We start from the raw sequence: 19,324 nt of genomic DNA, 5'->3' as shown, positions 1-19,324 counted from the left end.
GGAATATGTATCACTTACCTTCAGCTAAAGTGAACCCCAGCAATATGCTAGCCTCTTTCCATGTAACATTTCTGTGAGATTGCTCCTCTTTTTAGGAGTTATGCATTTTCCTGGATCTTGCATTAGCCACTTTCTTTCTAGAACAATGCCCTTCAAAATAAATATCACCCTACTGAAGTTTGGCTGATCTGACATACTTTTTAGGGCTTTATGGAGAAAGGACTAAAGAGGATACAAATGAATAATACAATACAGAAGTCATATAGATCACTTAGACATTAAATGAATGCTGTTAAATCATGCCTCATAATGACAGATATAGACCATATAATAGTGTCTCAATTATTTATTTTTCCTTTTTTTATTATTATTATTCCCATTTCATTACTAGCTGCATTCAGACCAGGACAGAGGAGATGGCTCACTTAAGTACATCCTTTCTGGAGATGGTGCAGGAGATCTCTTCATTATCAACGAAAACACTGGAGACATACAGGCCACAAAGAGACTAGACAGGGAAGAGAAGCCTGTTTATATACTTCGTGCCCAGGCTGTAAACAGGAGGACTGGACGACCAGTGGAGCCAGAGTCTGAGTTCATCATTAAGATCCATGACATCAATGACAATGAGCCAATGTTTACAAAGGATGTTTACAACGCCAGTGTCCCAGAAATGTCAGACGTCGGTAGGTGGAAGCTCACTGTGTTCTGGGTTCTTTTGGAGGAATTGATTCAGTGTTCATTATTCAGAAGTGTTGGGAAAATACCTGCTATTGAGTTCATTTGGAGTTATGGAGAACTCAGATCCTCTGAAAAGAATATGGTCTGGACTTGGAACAGAATTCCTATTGCTGTTCAGCTATGCTTGTTTTTGGTTTAGGACAGAAACAGACTGGGGTTCTATCTACACTGCATTCCTCTTTTGAGAGAGGAATGCAAATGCAGAGAGAAGTTGCAAATGAAGCACGGATTTGAATTTCCCACGCTTCATTTGCATAATCGCGTCCAGACACTTTTTCGAAATACCCTATTTAGAAAAAATAAACACTGTCTAGACGCGGTTATTTTGAAAGAAAACCCTTCTTTCGAAATAACCCTTAAACCTCATTTTATAAGGGGTAAGGGTTATTTCAAAAGAAGGGTTTTCTTTCAAAATAACTGCATCTAGACAGCGTTTCTTTTTCAAAACTGGGCATTTCGAAAAAGCGGCTGGATGCAATTATGCAAATGAAGCACGGGAAATTCAAATTCGTGCTTCATTTGCATTCCTTTCTCAAAAGAGGAATGCAATGTAGACATACCCTGGGAAAATAGTGGGGGGAAGGGACATGAATAAGAGAAAGTCACTGTACCTATCAGCTCGTCCTTCATTTTGTGATATTTTGTTAAATTCCCTTTGTTCCTTCATAATCTTTTGTTTCTAATTGAACACAAAGGGTATGCGTCATTGCCTGCAGAAGTGAATCCATATCTTTCCACTGATTTCAGATGAATGGATTAAAAATTCACCTCTAGAGACTCAGGAGTTTAGAGGGTCTCAGGGGTTTAATTTTTTTCCTTGTTTCTTTTTAGAGAGAGCTAAGTGATTGAATAGCAACACAGCGCAATGCTAATCTGAAACAATGTCCAGTGACAGAAACATTAATTAAGCAGTACCAAGTAAAGCAGGGCTACTCAACACATGGCCCACGGGCCGCATGTGGCCCGCAGCTCATTTGTTTATGGCCCACGGTATGGTTTGGGTTTACACAGGGCCTGGAGGTAGGATCCTTTGAATGTGGCTTCCATTAGGAACATGCTCTACAATGGCGAGGCGTCTCCCAGTCCAGGTGAGCACTGAAAAATGCAAGCAGACAGGCTGGCTGGAACAGGAGGGTTACAGGCGTTGGTGTTTCTAGCCCCCAGGTAGGAGGTGCGGGGAGCGCCGGAGCATTGTGGAAAGTGCTTTATATTCATGCCCATCAGTGTGAAAGAAGCTATTTGCATATATTTGTATATATATATATTTGCATGTATATGCAACCACACTTAAGTTGTGGCCCTCTGCATGTGCTGTGTGTATCAGTGTGGCCCTTGGGGCTTTCAAAGTTGAGTAGCCCTGAAGTAAAGTATTAAAATAAACCTCAAGCAATATGCAAAAAAAAGAACTACCAGGCATCTTCTCTCAGCTCAGTCATGGAGTTTGTCATATGAATGCAATCTTAACCCCATTAAAGTTGGAGCATACTCCTAACATTTTACATAAGTATATGGCATTATGTAATCTGTGGAGTGGATACGTTGTTCAAAAATCTCTTCTCAGTCCCTTTGTTCTAAACAATCCCTTTAGAACTGAATGGTGGTTATTTTTCTAAGGCAGATGGAGTCAGAATTCCAAATTTGGATAAACCCCTCAAACACCAGGCTTGTTCAGGTCCAAGGTTTTGGCTTGATCCATTACACTTTGCAAAATTCAGTTCTTGACTCAGTTCAAATGTGAAATATCCACCAGCATGAGGATGTTCAGATCCTTGGATTTGGTACAACTGTACAAACTGTAGAAAATATTAAACAGAATTTAAGCTTAAGAGTTTAGACCATTGGACGTTTTATGGCTCTGAAAGCAATTGGAGTTTCTTTCACTACAGTATTGGGCTGCTGTCCTTTAAATAGAGGAATGGATACAGAAACTTAGATACAGTAAGAAGGTAGCTTAATCTTTGACCGAAACTTGATGTTTCGGTCAAAGATTAAGTTTTTTAACCAGGTTAAGTTCTTTAACCAGAACTTCATATTTAAAAAATAAAAAAATCTGTGTTTACAAATGTAATTGTTTTTCTTTCCTTTTTTCCATATTGCTACACTCCCAGGTTCTTACTGGAACTTGAAGGGGAACTGCCAAAGTGTCACAAATAAATAGAGGCTTTTTTTTTAATTCCCAGAGCAGTTTTCCAGGTCTATGATACCCATCTAGTTATAATATATATCCAACTTTGATCTTTTTGAGATTCCTTCAGGACTACTTTAAACTATTTTTCTGGATTGCAGATAGAGAAGGAGCTGTTCAATGCTTTATGATAAATACATTAAATGCAACGGGGCTTGATATTTTGGCTCCCAATTAAAATATCCACAAGTGGGTATTTGAAAGGTCATATGTGGTTTGCCCAAATTCTTTCATGGGAGACATGGTGATTCTCACCAGCACTCCAATCCCCAAGCTTTGTAGAAATCACAGAAGGCCCTGGAGGCAGAGAGCCATTTGTGCAATTCCATTCATATTAGGTCCCTCCATGGCCCCCTGGAGGTTTTATCAGCTACAAGATACTTCTAGAATCCCCATGAAGGGAATTTCACTTGCACATAATAAATAAAATAAATCATCATCATCATACAGCATAAGGTTGAATTACAGTTTTAGGAGATTAACCACAGAAATCGTGTCTCACCCATTTCAAAGTCCTTTCCACACCAGAGGAACCTCAGAAATGACTAATTATTCCATCCCAACTGGGAAAGACAAGCTCTATATGCACAATATCCCATCCTTAAAAAATTATCCTCCTTAATGGAAGAGTCAAGTTACTTTAATGCTCATGTGGACAGGGAGACAGATTTCTAAAAGGCCAATATCACAGTATTATTCTTGTTTGTGAATTTGCATTGCAGTAAACATGCTACATTCATACCAAATGTTTTCTATAAATAAACAAGCAAGCAGCAGGTACAAAGAAGGAATATTATTCACCCACAGAAATTGGTGGTTGTTGAAATTTTTTAAAAGCATTTTTGACCCCTGTCAGAGTAGCAATCTAACTACAAAAAGAGCAGGAACATGAAAGCACATCCAGCTGGATGAATGTACAGGCATCTATACTATAAATTGTTCTGTCCACTGACAAAACAATGAAGGCTTTTATTTATCATTGCAGGTTCATTTGTTGTACAAGTCACTGCGACCGATGCCGATGATCCTACCTATGGAAACAGCGCTAAAGTTGTGTACAGCATTCTCCAGGGACAGCCGTATTTCTCAGTGGAGTCTGAGTCAGGTCAGGAGACCTTATCTGTCATTCTCTGACAGTGTCTGTAATTTAAAATGACATGTTAAGCCAAGCTAGGACATATTAAACAAAAACTTCAAAGAGATTACATTTTACTAAGTGCAAAATCTGACAAACCCAATAGAGCGATACATCTGTAAACATGACACCTACATTATTTTAATCTTAACATCAACTCCTAATAAATATAATTAGAACTGGATGTGAACTAGTTTTCAGTCATTGTCCATGTCGGCACGGACAATTTGCAGAGCCTTACATTAATCCAAGTGTTGTTCAGTTCGTAAGTTTGGCTGTAATGGGGAAAGGAGAAGGGAGGACATGGATTATCATAACTGCTGAATTAAATTACGTTTTCTTTTCTTCTTGGAGCTTACTTAAAACTTGTGCCAATAACATGATTAAATTGATTTTTCTGTACATCTGCAATGTATATATACATTCTATGGTAATCTTTTGGAGGGAAATAATAATAATAATAATTAATAATAATAGAACAGGTGTATTTGGCGTTTCTCCACCCACCATAATATTTCTCATGACCCAGCTTTTTTGAGTTCTGTCTAGAGCTTGTTGGGAGATTTTCATCAGAAAATCCTGATTTTTCAGAACTGAAACTTTTTGTAGAAATGTATCCATCTCAATGGTACTTTTGTTACTAAGGTTTCTCAAATCCAAGATGGAATTGCTGTGTGTGTGTGTGTATATCTATATCTATATCGAGAGAGAGAGAGAGAGAGACTCACATACACCACAGACTAGCTCAGGGGTTCATGGGAAACCTAGGTGGGTGCTGAAGTCACTGGGATTTTGGCTGTTCTAGCAGGGGTCTCTCTCATTTTCTTCATGCAAAATTCTGAAAAGTTTTGGTATCATTCTGATGAGTAACAAAAACAAATTTTGATACCTCAAAATTGTTCATAAAACGGAATTCTTTTTTTTCCTGGTGAGCCTTAATTCTGTCCTCTGAGGGATATCAATTCAGCATAGGAATAAATATCCTCACCCCCAAACAAATTACGGCTTGCATAAATAAAGGAAACACCAAGTTTGGAACAAAAACTCATTTATCTCTATTATTAGAAGTGGATGAGTGTACACATAATATTCAGCAATTATTTTGCTATTTTTAATTATAGGCACCTTCTCCCCAAAATTAAAAAAAAGAAAAGTTGTATAGTTCTTCTGTAACATGACTGGTCAGATAATCATACGTCCAATAGCCCTTGTAGTTGTAGGAGGCTGTGGGCTCCCTTTTCTCTGAAGCATAAAGTATTGGCTCCTGAAGGAGGTAGGATTCTTCTCTTGATGGACCAATGGTTCTGATCTGGAATAGTACATCTTCCATTCTTCTATCCAAACGGATAATAAAGAGGAGGGATCATATGCCATAGCTGATAGTGCAGTGGTTTCTTGGCAGACACAGTGTATAGGGCAAAATAGATACAGCAAAGGTTTGACCCTGGTCCTACTGAAGTCAACAGCAAAATTAGGGTAAAATCTGGGTCCGCTGGAGTCAGTAAAGGTGCATCTCCACTGCACCGAGGGTGGAAATAAGATATACAATTTGCATAGCTCAAATTGTGTATCTTATTTCAATATTATTTCGAAATAGCTTATTTTGAAATTTGGCACTATCTATACCGAACGTATTTAAAAATAAATCGCTATTCCAAAACGTCCCTTAGTCCTCATGGAATGAGGTTTACAGGGATGTTGGAATAGCAAGCCTGTTATATTTCAAAATAATGGGTGCTCTCAAAAGACGTGGAATAGCAATTTTGGGATACATCTGGTATCCCAAAATAGTGCTGCAGTGTAGATGTCGCATAGGAGCTTTGGTATTGATTTTAGTGGGACTACAATTTCATCCCCACTGACTACAAAAGAGGAAATTATCTGGTCTTAAGAGACCAGATAAATATAGAGACACAGGATGGGTGAGATAACACCTTTTAATGGATCAAGTTCAGTTGGTGAAAAACACAAGCTTTAAGCCACACAGGGCTCTTCTTCGGGCCTCGGAAAGCAACCCCCAGGCTATGTCTACACTGTGCAAGAACTCTTGTGGAAGAACATGTCAACACTGCCATGTGCTTTGGCGCAAGAGCATCCATGCGCAAGAGAGCTTACACTTGTTAGAAAAGAGCGCAGCTCTTGTGCAAGAAACACTCTCTTACCACGCTTTACTGTAAATCTTCTTGTGCAAGCAGCAGCAGATATAGGGCAGGGCTCGCAGGGTAGCTGCCCTGGGCCCCACGCTTCAATAGGCCCCGTGCACGCACTACTACTACCTGTCGGCTGTGGCTGTGATGCATGCACGAAATTGTGCTGCCCTGAGCCCCGCTCTTCAATAGGCCCTGCGCTCTGGGCCCTGCAAAACTCTCATCCACCCCTGTGCGCAAGAGCGAATGGGCAGTGTGGACGCTCTGTGGAAGAACGGCCGTTCTTGCGCAAGAACCCGCCAGTGTAGACATAGCCCCAATGTCACACCTAAGCTCAAGTTGGAAGAGATTGTTTAGAATAAGTAGTTAACACATCTCATAAGAGACTATTCAAGGTGGAGTGTCTCATTAACAGCTCTAGTCATAGGACAAAAAGAGAGGAGTTAGTGAGTTACAGATTGTTGCAATAATCCATAAATCCAGGATCTCTTTTCAGTCCATGATTTTTAGTGTCTAGAAATGTAGCTGTGTTAGTCTGGTGTAGCTGAAACAACATACAGGTTTATGTAGCACTTTAAAGACTAACAAGATGGTTTATTAGATGATGAGCTTTTGTGGGCCAGACCCACTTCCTCAGATCAAATAGTGGAAGAAAATAGTCACAACCATATATACGAAAGGATACAATTAAAAAAAAAAGAGAGAACACATATGGTTGTGACTATTTTCTTCCACTATTTGATATGAGGAAGTGGGTCTGGCCCATGAAAGCTCATCATCTAATAAACCATCTTGTTAGTCTTTAAAGTGCTACATAGTCCTGTATTTTGCTAGAAGAGTTATGAATTTAAACTCCCAGGCTTTTCTTTTGAAAGTGTTCTGCAGGCTTCCTTCAAGGATGAGGACTGATAGGTCAAATCTAGTGACGCTTTGTGAAAAGGTGTTCACCATAGATGACAGAGTGTTTTTGTCCTTTATCATTGTCCTGTGTTAGTTCAAGTGTTACGATTGTTTGGTTTCATGCACATAATGTTTATTGGAGATATTTAGTGAGCTGGTTGAAATACACCACATGTTGTGATAGGCATGTGTAGGAGCCATGGATCTTGAAAGTTGTGTTGTGTGGGCATTGATTGTTGTAGCAAAGAAGATCTACCTGCAGGTTTTGCATCTGTTGTTCTGGCAGAGTCTAGTGTTGCTTTGAGTTGGTGTCTGCACAGATAAATATAAACATTTCACTTTATTATAAATAGAAACGACTGAATTTCAGTGGGAGTTAGGTGCCTAACTGACATTTATACTTATGAATAAGAAAGTTTTTAGGAGGAGCATTTCAATCACTGTATAAATAGAAATAGATAGTGTATGCTTGGGTGCTTACTGCTTTCATAATTAATTTCCCTGCCATTTAGTGTTGCTGTTCTGCCTCTTAATGATGCCTTGCTGAAGTTTGCGTGTTTTTACCATGTCTGTCAAAATAAAAGTTGATGGGATGTGGAAAATAACTGACGTACCTTATAATGAGAGACAACCCTTCTTCCAGTTCAACAAGAGACTTTCACACTGAGTTAAAGAGGGATAAATAGTCATATAAAATAACAATTCATGCAAATCACTTTAACATCTTTCTGGGGATGTTGTTAATATTGTGTCTGTCACACAGGCAGCAGCTTGAGGTACTGTATGACAAGTCAGTAATTTAATGTGCAATCTTGTAACAGTAAATATTTATACTGGGCAAAGTTTACTGAGTACACAAAGAGAGTCTTTTTTTTTTTTAATAATCATTTCTGTCAAAAGCAGTACACTACCAGCTATGTTCCCCTCCTTATTTCTCATCTTTCCAGGCATTATCAAAACTGCTTTGCTCAACATGGACCGAGAAAACAGGGAGCAGTACCAAGTGGTCATACAAGCCAAGGACATGGGTGGCCAGATGGGTGGACTCTCAGGAACTACCACAGTGAACATCACATTGACTGATGTCAATGACAACCCACCGCGATTCCCACAAAGTATGGAACATTTTTATTTCTTTGAAAATCTTCAAGGGAGTTTAGAGAGAAATTGATTTTTTTCTTCTCAGTTATTTCTGCTGTCCTAAACTGTTGCCTACTGAGTATAGGGCTTCCGAGAGAGAGAGAGAGCAGTGTCTTGATACTAGTGCTTAACTCCAGTGGATAGAAAATATTTTTGTAATGTTTTCACTGCTAGAGCTCATCTGATATGAGCATTATGATACAGAAACCATCCTTTTTTTTTTCTTCTCATTAAACAGTACTTCTGGGGTCCTCCTGACATACACTTTGTGTTACCATGTGTCTGCAATTATTTTAGCACATTTTTCTGCTCTGTTCTACTAACTTTTTTGAACAATATTAATTTAATGAGTCAAATCTATCCCTGGAGTAATTCCACTTAAATCAGTGGAATTTCCCTGCTGTGGTGTGCTTTTACATTGGGCTACTTGAAATAGTATTACGTGAAAGTGCACTAGGAAACTGTTAGTGTGTACCAGCATGTCTACACTATCAATTAGGCTTTGTCTACACTGCAGGGTTTTTGCAGAAGAAGCCTTTTGCGCAAGAGTTTTTGCGCAAAAACTTGTTGCACAAAAGCACGTCCAGACCTCAAAGTGCATCACAAAAGCGATGTGCTTTTGCGCAAGACAGCGTCCACACTGCGTGGATTCTCTTGTGCAAGAAAGCTCTGATGGCCATTCACAGAATGGCCATCAGAGCACCTGTGCTTTTTCCGTTTGGGGTTTCTTGCGCAAGAAAGAGCGTCCACACCTGCCTTTTTGCTCAAGAGCTGTAGCGCAAAAAGGAGTTATTCCTTATGGTGAGAGGAATAAGTCTACTGGAAAAAGCCCTCTGATCTTTCAGTTTTCTTGCACAAAAGTACACTTGTGGTGTGGATGCTCTGCCGGTTTCTGCACAAAAACCTTGTATTGTAGATGTAGCCTTAATATGCAACACAGTTGTGTGCTTTAGAAATTACACCACCATAAAGTGCATTACCCCACTACCTAGACAAGCCCTTAGAAGAAACATTCCTTTGTACAGTATTATTGACTGATTATGAGCATAAACTGATTCAAAAATCTCCCTTTTTTTTTTTTTTTTTTTTTTTTTTTGCTTTACCTAACCTTTGCCATTTGAGCCAAGAGCAGGAGCAGCTATTTGAGGAATTAACTCTAGATACTATCAGAGAAATTTGAAAGTTTTGACTATTAAGTCAACAAAAATGTTATTGAAAGCAACTTGTTGTTTAGGACCAAAGTGTGCCTTTAGCTGTGGGTCAGCAGCTCTCATTTAACTTGGTGCTCTTAAGTTCAAATATAACTCTGCCCCATAATGTCTATGGCACACCTTTGCACATCGGCATCTCTAATGTCTGAATCAGTGCTACATCAATGCATTCCCAATTTCACAAGTAACTTCTCTTAGGTGTTTTAGGCGCAGTTTGCAGTGCGGCACATTTGCACAAAGGACTGGCCTGGATTCGATTTTAATGTCACTGTATCACACAGGCTACTGGCAGTTCTCTATATTTTTGTGCTTCTTTTCACATCTAGAAGTTGCTGGGGGGTTTTCTGTTCCTATTCTATCTTCAGCTGGCCAAAAGGAACCCAAAATAATGTCTGAAAAGATCATACATTTCTGACATCACTTGCAAGTAGAAAAATAAATGTTCATTGTCAAAAGATGTATTTTTATGAAACTAAGACATAGGGTGAAGTTTATTTCTTGCTAAAGGCCTGGAGATCAGCAACTATTTAAATCTACTGATCAGAATATTACTGCGTCTCTGTCTCACAAGCAAATGCCGCTTTTATATATAGATTCCAATATACTATGGTCCTGGATGACAGAATCATCTTTCTCATTTCCTGTAGGCACATACCAGTTCAAAACACCTGAGTCTGCTCCACCTGAATCACCAATTGGCAGGATAAAAGCAAATGATGCTGATGTGGGTGAAAATGCTGAGATCGAATATAGCATCACTGAAGGAGATGGCTCAGACATGTTTGGGATTATGACTGACAAGGACACACAGGAGGGAATTGTAACAGTCAAAAAGGTGTGCATTTTAATAAATTTAGAGTCCCTTTAAGAGCCTTATGTGATATATGTTTACTTTGTCATGCAGTTAACACATTATTTATTAGGAATTTCCCTTAAATGTTCCATTCAAAGTCCCTTTTACCAAATCAGTTAAGGTTCCTTCCTCTTCCCACCCTTCCCCAGTCCCATTTCCTCTTAGAACCCCTTCACAAAGCCTGCTTGCACAGATTTTGAATGGGAAGGCCCAGCATTTAGCTCATAAAGTGGAACAGGCCAAAGAGAAAGTTCTACATCGCAAAAGCTGAAGAAGGTATCTTCACGTTGTGCTTTTTGTCCCCAAACATTTGCTCTACTTATTAGGAAAGGTCCAGGGTAGCCAACAGAAATAATCGGGGTCCCTTTTTCCTATTTAAATTATCTTTGACCTCTTGAAAGGCGTTGAATTATATAGGCTTTTATAAATCAAAGCACATTATTTATTGCTGTACATTTTGCATATAATTTAATTAATAATCCCATTAGTGTACATTCAGGTTTCTTTTTTAAAAAATCACAGTGCCTTATTAGATTACAATATCCATCATCTAATAGATTGCACTTTGGCTGTCAGAAAGGATTTGGATGATCGTGTTTTTAGAGAGTTATCAGGCAAGCTCGATAAGGTTACAGATACCAACTTCTATCAGTTCAAGTTCATTCAACATGAAATAGACATTTTGTGAATTTTCAAAACATGCACTTTGCTTGTTAATATCAGGATGACACCCGTCATTACATGTCCCTTAAGAAATGCCATTTAGCGGCTGATCACTGATATCAATCTCATTCTATTCATGACACTATCTGTTTCAGACAGCAGCTTTGTTTCTGTTAGTCTTGTTAAACAAAATGGAAAAAAAAATGGGATGACTACTTTCTGCGGAAGTTGCTGTGTGCACCCGCATGGTCCCCCAAATATTGTTTCTTTGGTAATTTTAAGGCATTCGAATTGCATAGCATGATACTCCATTTGATCAGTCACCCTAAATCACTTATGCCACCACATGACACAGTGTTACATTTCAGTAATAAGCAGCCAATTTTTTTAGCACTGCACTCTCACAAAGACTTTTGCCCTGAGTCTGTGGTATGTGAGGAGCAGGAGGGAAAAAACAGTAAATATGGTGAAGCTGTTCCAGATTAAGGAATTTGTTTTCCAATAATTATGTCTCATATCAAGAATGATCCAGAGGCAAATTAATTTGACAAAAGAATGTATATGAAGTGTACTGTTCCTGACAAATATTCAAAGCTAGATTCTCAGCTTGAACAAATCAGCACTATGCTATTGCTTCAACTGGTTACTTCTGGAGATTTCAGTGGAACTATACTTATTTATACCAACAATCTGATGCTTAGATACTAAGTGTTTCAGGGCAAGACTGTGTCCACTCCCAACTTCTAACACGGTGTGCCACAACCTGACTGGGACCTGGCCTACACTGGGACCTTAGTCCGAAATTAGCCTCCCAAGGTTGAATTTGTAAGCGATGTGTCCACACTACCAAGCTCATTATTCCAGAATAAGGGGCCACGGAATGCAAACTCTGTAGACCTGCTTTTCCTGAGGAATAACACTATTCCTGAACGTTTAGGTTCAAAATATCATTACTGTGGATGCTCTAGTGCCACTAATTCGAATTAATTGGCCTCCATGAGGCCCCCCCAGTCTCCAGAGAGCTTCCTGTGGCTCTGAGGTAGTGCATCCACATTAACGGAGCCTGCCTTGATCTACATTTGATTCTTCCCTGTAATAAGGACACAGAACTTAGAATTTGTAAAATCAGGTGCCCAGAAGTCTAACTTCATAAATTTGGACTAATCTCCTCGTGTAGACATGGCCTGGGACTTTTGTGAGCTACCATAATAAAAATAATGAGGTACAACTATATATTGTGCAGTATTATCATCATATGTTACAATATTTGTCCAGTGGTAGTAGTCTGAGATCCTCATCAAGATCATGGCTCCCTTCTGGTGGGCCTTATACAAACATGAAGCAAGACACATTCACTGCTCCTGAAGAGTTTAATTTGAGAAGGGTGTTTGGGTACATGTGAGAGAGACAGAGAAACCATTAATCGGTGATGAGAGTCAGGGGCATCCTCCTGGAATCGAATGGAAAATACCTGACAGCTGGCACAACCCGGTAGGATGTCAGTGTTCTGTATTGGCTTGACCTACAATTTTATGAGTCTCAGGCATAGCATGCCTCCAGAAGTAGCAGGGATTAATAAAAGCACCTCATACCAACCTTCCCCTTTTGTCTAGTAATAGAATGTTAAGAAGTGGGGGAGGGGGCCCATCCTTGAACTCTCAAAACCCTCTTCAGTACATCAGCAATTCATTTGATATATTTATATGCTGCCTGAAGTGGCTTTAAATGATTGGTCTCATCGGGTTTTGTTTCACGATTCTTATTTATTTTACAAGGCTTTAGATTTTGAAAAGAAAAAGCTGTATACTCTAAAAGTAGAGGCTACCAACACCCATGTGGATCCCCGATTCCTCTACTTGGGACCATTCAAGGACTCCACTACAGTCAGAATTCTGGTGGAGGATGTGGATGAACCCCCCATGTTCAGCCGACCAGCATACATATTGGAAGTGAAAGAAGATGTGCACATAAACAGCGTTATAGGAACTGTAACAGCTCAAGATCCTGATGTTGCGAAAAATCCTGTCAAGTAAGCATAGACTATTTCAGCTTACTGTTGCTGTTTTTTTTAATTCTTTACATTTGTTTCTAATGTGAACATCTGCATGCGAAAAACATTGCCTTTAATAATCAAGTGTTTTGTTATATACTGTACATGGCATTAATCATGCACACATTGTATATACATGGACGTGTGTGCATGCTCATTACATAACACTTGATTTGTATTTCAGTTGATTTCATAACTACTTATTGCTCTGTAAGATTTAGCTACACTAACTGACAAAAAGAGAAATTTTAAAGGATACCACAATTCCATTTTCCAGTTGCAGAAAGGCAAAACTGAATAGTTCTGGTACACTATGTGTACAAACTTAGATTTACATAATGTCACAGAATTTGACCCCATTTATATCCACTCAATTCAGTTCACGGCAGTGATGTTATTCACTTTAGTACATAAGTTTGCAATCAGCCTCACAGATGTTGTAAATTATGTAAGTCACTAGGCTATTGAATACTAGAGGAAATTTGAAATTCAGAGTCATTAAAGCTGAGCCTCTGTTCTTCATGAACCATTACATGGTATGAACAAGAATACAACTATAGAGTAGTAGTTTATACTATGAAGGTCTTTTTAAGAAAAGAGATCAGTTTTTAAAAATGTATCAGACTCTTATATTACATGTGACAAGAGAGGAATATTTCAAAGTGACACGCTCTTGTTAGTTCATTATAATATGTCACCAGTCGGGATGGGTCATAGAAAAGATGTTCTGTAGTTACAGGCTATAGCAAGGTACATTGGCACCAGCATTTAAAATATAAGCGCATGTTGATTTTATAGCTATCATGGGTGGGAACATTCAATATTTTCCTAAAACTGTCAGGGAAATAAAAGAAGAGGTTATAAAATTAAAGTTTATGGATAATACACTGTACTTCTACTAGTACCATCCAGTCACACATCTCAGAGTACTTTTAAAATATTAATAAGTTTCAGCCAACCTTGTGAGAGAGGTAAATATTTTCTCCATTTTACTGATGAGAAAACTAAGGCAAAAGAGATTGTGAGATCTTTTTGTTCTGTGTTTATACAGCACCCAGCACAAGGGGATCCTGCTTTGCATTGGAGTTCCTAGGTACTATTGCAATATGAATAAATAATAATATGGTAAAATAGTAATTATGTCTGAGGCTAATTCCCACACTTGTTTTAACCACCCAGACAATCCTTCCTATTATATGACAAATTTTACATAGCAACAGTCATACTAGGTCAGACCAATGGTTCATCTAGCTCAGTATCCAGTGGCCAGTGCCAGATGCTTCAGAGAGAGAGTAACCATAGCTGGGCTATTATCAAGCGATCAAGCTCTTGTCATCAAGTTTCAGCATCTGACAGTCAGAGGCTTAGGTGCACTGAGAGCATGGAGTTTCCACATCCCTGACAATCTTAGCTAATAGCCACTGATGGAACTCTTCACCATGAAACTATCACTAATGCTCTTTTGACCCCAGTTATACATTTAGCCTTCACAACATTCCCTGGCAATGAATTGCCCAGTATTGCGTGAAGAAGTACTTCCTTATGTTTGTTTTAAACCTACTGCCTATTGATTTCATAGGTTGACCCCTGATTCTTGTGTTGCACAAGAAGATAAATAACAAGTCTCTTATTCACTTTCTCTGCACCAATCATGATTTTATATATCACTATCATATCCTACTTCAGTTCTTTCTTTTCCAAGCTGAACAGTCACCTTTTGTTTTAATTCTCTCCTCATACAGAAGCTGTTCCATATCCCATAGGATATTTGTTGCCCTTCTCTGTAATTTGCAATTCTAATTGCAATTCTAATTTTTTTTCTGAATTTTGTCCAAGGAGAATAAAGTGACAAGGTAAATGAAGACAAAAATAAAAATGTACTAGAGAAAAAAATTGTAATCAGCACCACCTCATGATGAAAGAATGGTACTACACAGGCCCTTTGTCCTCCGTCACCATTGTGCCAAACCCTCTAATACCATGTTGCTGATCCATTTTTTAAAATAAAGGTGTATTTTGGTTTATGAAATCTTACAGTATACAAGCTTCAAGAAAGCTACAATGTAACAATACACTCTGCCTGTTGTAAGGGGCAGTGCACTGTTGTGCTGGTCCTGGAAGACCCCTGGGAGAAATACACTGCACTGGGTCTGTACCTGACACAGTGTATGTTCTCCAGCATGTCAGCAGACAGACTTACTGGCTTGTGGAAGAACCCACCCAGTCCCCATCTCCTCTAATCATCTCCCACCCTGTGGTAGTGCTTCTGTGGACTCTCCTTGCTGTATGTTAAGTGCTTCACGTACAAAGCCATTTGCAGCACACACCACCAAGTTATATTTGCCCTACAAACACCAGGAATTATGCTGCATAGTTTTGAGCTCTATCTATAACTGAAACATAACTGTTTTATAAACCATTCTTGTAACTCTGTGGCATGGATAACTTGCATAAAGGGGTAGAAATGTCCTCACTCCCATGCATGCCCTGGCAAGCCAAACCATGATTTGTTCCATAGCAGAGCCTGCAGAAGGAGAATTGGCTCGTGCCAGCAGAGGGCCTGACCCACTAATACTATGTGCAAATATAACAATGGATTGAAAATATCAAAGGGAAATATTTAAATTTACAGTGCAGCTGCTGGTGACTGTTATGTAGATGAAAGAGCATTTAATTTGCAAAGGTAGGGTATCCCCTTATTAGAGAATAGGGTAATGAAAATCACTAAACATCTTACTGATTTGTCTGAACTGAAAACAACAAGAGGAAAAAGAGAAATGAAGAAGAGAATGAGACACTGGAAGGAAATGAGGGAGGAACAAAAAGAAGAGCAAGGGAGGAAGAGGAAACCAAAGAACCACTAGCCTAAGAAATGTGGGACTGTCAGTAAGGAGTGATCCTAATGGGGCTTTTATGGCACTGATATCTTGTGGGATCTCCCAGGATGTGGGAGGACAGGATGAGGTTCCATATTTTTGACAGGGTGATTTTTTCCCCATCACAAGTATAGATGCTAAATCTGACTTCCACTTTGAGTTGGGGGAGGATGCAATTTTACTGTATGTGTATGACTTGTCACTTTCTTGTCAATTGCCCTTGACAGTCAGAAATAAAATCTGCAGACACTTGATGTTACAGTGAAAAGCTTACATTTTCCCCATCTGAGTGCAGAATTTTCCCTTTTAAATAAAATGAGCCCTAACTCAGTTAGCTGAAAGACTCTTTGATTTTCCATTACAGAATCCTTCATCATATCGTAATGAAAATGCATTATGAAAAATTCACACACATACCTTCCTGACCCACAAATCTGCTTGACTTGTGGTTGCATTAGACAGCAAGCTGTTGAGTATCAGAAGACAATAAAGCAAAAGAAAACTGAAGAAGTGAACTTTCATCAGCCTAGACCTAACCAATAGGTGTGCTAGCTGCATTACATTTTGAAAGGACAAAATTATACCTTTAATGTATGCATAGCTATTCCAATACTGATACACAGAAAATCATGATAGTATTACGTAACATTCCATCAACCAGTTGTTAGTGGAAATGTGTTGTTTCCATAGTGCTTACAGTAAGAATAAAAAGAAATAATATTTTGTACCTCTGAATTCTTCCCATATAAAAAATAAATAAATTGTGCAGCTTCATGCATTATCGGATCTTTCTTTAAATCTCTGATTGAGTTTTTTGCTGTTGTAACGCCTCAGAGGCATAATGTAGTTCATCATGTATTGGGAATGCCTCCGTGCTGTGGCTGATTTATCTAAAATAATCTGCAAATAAATGCAAGACTTTATTTTGTTTATTTTACTGACAGTTTATTTGCATATATTGGTATTTCTCTCCATCTTCCTCCCAACATGTATGTTTAAGGGTACAGTGGAATATACATATATTCATTAACCTTCTAACTTGTCAGTTACTCACAGTTTGAAGGGTTTAAAATCCTGAAACATGACATATACACATCAGTAATTTCATTAAATAAATGTAAAAATGAGTTTGATGTTGTCTGCTTAATTCATAGTAGGTTATGATCCATAAATCAGAATATCACCACCAATTCCACATAATTAGCAGTTCCTGATCAAAAGAGACCCAGGCTTATGTAAACTGAGAGACAGAAATGACAGTCTAGCTTATTAAAAACAAACTTCTAGGTCAGGGTTAATGGCATAATTAGAATACATTTGTAACTGCACTGGTCTTGAATGTATTTTTGCTTGGCTATGAAGAAATAAAATTAGTATTTTATCAAGACACTGTGTTCTCTATTATTGTTGTATTGAGTTTAACCTCCTGCTGTACAAACTACCTAATATGTGTAGAGACTTGGGACATATTTTGAAATAATAAATATGAATATACTGAAGGAAGCCTTAGTGTGATGGCTGTGCTAAATTCAGAAAAGCTCAAAAATTGGATACAAAAGGTTTCTCTATTGTTCCCAGATACTGTGCCTCATGTAGGACTAAATCCTGGAAGTTTTGCTAGAGTAAGGAGCATGATCAGTGTGTCCCACTACACTAAAGCCCCAGCTGAGCAGTATACTTAAGCACATGCCTAACTGTAAGCATGAGGTAGGGTGGGAAACAAAGGCTTAAATCTAAGCACATACTTAAGATTCTTGCTGAAACTGGGCCATTTTACTATCACTGGTATAAAAAAGGGAGTTTCTGTTCTTTGTAAAATTCCAATTTTTGAAATTCCAAATCAAAATGAAAGGTCAACATTTTCTGTGTGCTGGAAATTCTGAATCTATAAGAGAAGTAAACTTTATCAGCCATTTTCCTGGCACAACTTACTTCCCTTAACACGCTGGCTCAGCTAAGGCTCTGCGCACTCTCTCCATACCTCTATCTTCTCCACTGCAGAGGAAATACCACTGTGGTTCCTTTCCTTGGATTGTGGTGACCTGTGTTACAAGTATCCCACAAAGGAGCGTAAGACCTTTTCATTCACATGCATAAGTATATAGGCTGGCTCATGACTGAGCCCAGAGCAAGAGCAGAATGTGATATGAATGGAATTTTTCCTGCCACATCTTTGTTATGTGGCAATTTCATTTCAACAAGAGATGGATCTGAGCAACAACATTTGGATCTAGATGTCAGAACTCTCTCACAAGCCTCAGGGACATTCATCTCCGAGGTTTAGATTGAGCTCAGAATAAAAAAAAGAGAAAGAGGCTAGGTAAGAAATTCAAATCCATATTCAGATTCTTAATGCCCCCAAAGTTCAGTGGTGTTCAAATCCATCTCTATTGCCAAGGAAATAAGTTGGATTAGCTTTTAATGTACTAGATCTTACATTTGCATAGCATTTGCCAAGGAATGAACCATCAACTACACTGATCTTTGTATCTTTTCTGGGTTATTTTTTTAACCAGTACATTTGGGGAAGGCTGGATTTATAATGGGAAAGTCAATCCAGTCTTAAAATAAATGAATGTCATATCTTTCAAGATACAGACTCCACATTTCTCATTAAAAGGCAAACCTTTGATGCTTCTCAGAAGTCTATAAATCCTACAGTAAATCATTTATTCAGTGACAATGCCCCACCCTCTAAAGCAAACCCTCCAACATGTCATTATCCAACAGCTCAGAAAAGACTCTTTGTGTGAATATATCAAGATGCCAAAGTCTTCATTGAAAACAAAAAGGCAGCTCATTTTCTAGGTATTGATGACTAGTCTTAGGAAACAGTTTAAAAACAGAAATTAAAAGTAAAGGCCTTTTTCTAACGAGGGTCTCTGTATTTTCAGATATTCTGTGGATCGGCATACTGATATGGACAGAGTATTCAACATCAATTCTGGAAATGGTTCAATATTTACTTCAAAACCCCTTGACCGGGAAACATTGCTATGGCACAACATTACAGTAATAGCAGCAGAGATCAGTAAGTCAAACCTAAATACCACCACTGTCCCTGATGTAATGAATTTAGCCTTCTAGCTGAGTGTGTGTAAACTACTGCTGGGAAGATGTCAGGCTGTATGGATGGGTTCGCTCAATACTCATCAAGCAAGAAGAAAGGCTGAAGATGATGCTCTGTACTTCCTTTTCTTTTTTCTAGGGCTACAGCTTCTGAAGAGACCACTTTTGTACCTAAGCAGGCAGAAAGTTAATGCTTCTATATTTCTGAATCAACCTCACTGGAAAAATGCTCATAGCCATTCTTTAATTACAGTAGGATTTGCTGACTTCTGAAAAGTTGTATACAGCAAAGAAGTTTAGTGGAAAATACAGTGTGGCCAAAATCAGTTCTGTAGCACTGCCAAGGAGTTTTCA

General features: G+C 38.6%; 1 protein-coding gene across 2 annotated transcripts in view; it reads left to right on the top strand.

Annotated features, from left to right (window-relative positions):
- The window catches only part of LOC102444027 (cadherin-6), a 137,812-nt gene that overhangs the window by 104,877 nt on the left and 13,611 nt on the right, over positions 1-19,324 (top strand). For both annotated transcript variants that reach the window (XM_075921411.2, XM_075921412.2), the window contains 6 exons: positions 392-686; positions 3,912-4,031; positions 8,056-8,223; positions 10,107-10,294; positions 12,751-13,004; positions 18,796-18,932. In XM_075921411.2, coding sequence (XP_075777526.1) covers positions 392-686; positions 3,912-4,031; positions 8,056-8,223; positions 10,107-10,294; positions 12,751-13,004; positions 18,796-18,932 — 1,162 coding nt within the window. The remainder of the gene's footprint in view (positions 1-391; positions 687-3,911; positions 4,032-8,055; positions 8,224-10,106; positions 10,295-12,750; positions 13,005-18,795; positions 18,933-19,324) is intronic.

Source organism: Pelodiscus sinensis, chromosome 2, assembly GCF_052426305.1.
Source record: "Pelodiscus sinensis isolate ZL-2025 chromosome 2, ASM5242630v1, whole genome shotgun sequence".
NCBI lineage: Eukaryota > Metazoa > Chordata > Testudines > Trionychidae > Pelodiscus > Pelodiscus sinensis.
This window is presented reverse-complemented; position numbering and strand designations above follow the sequence as displayed.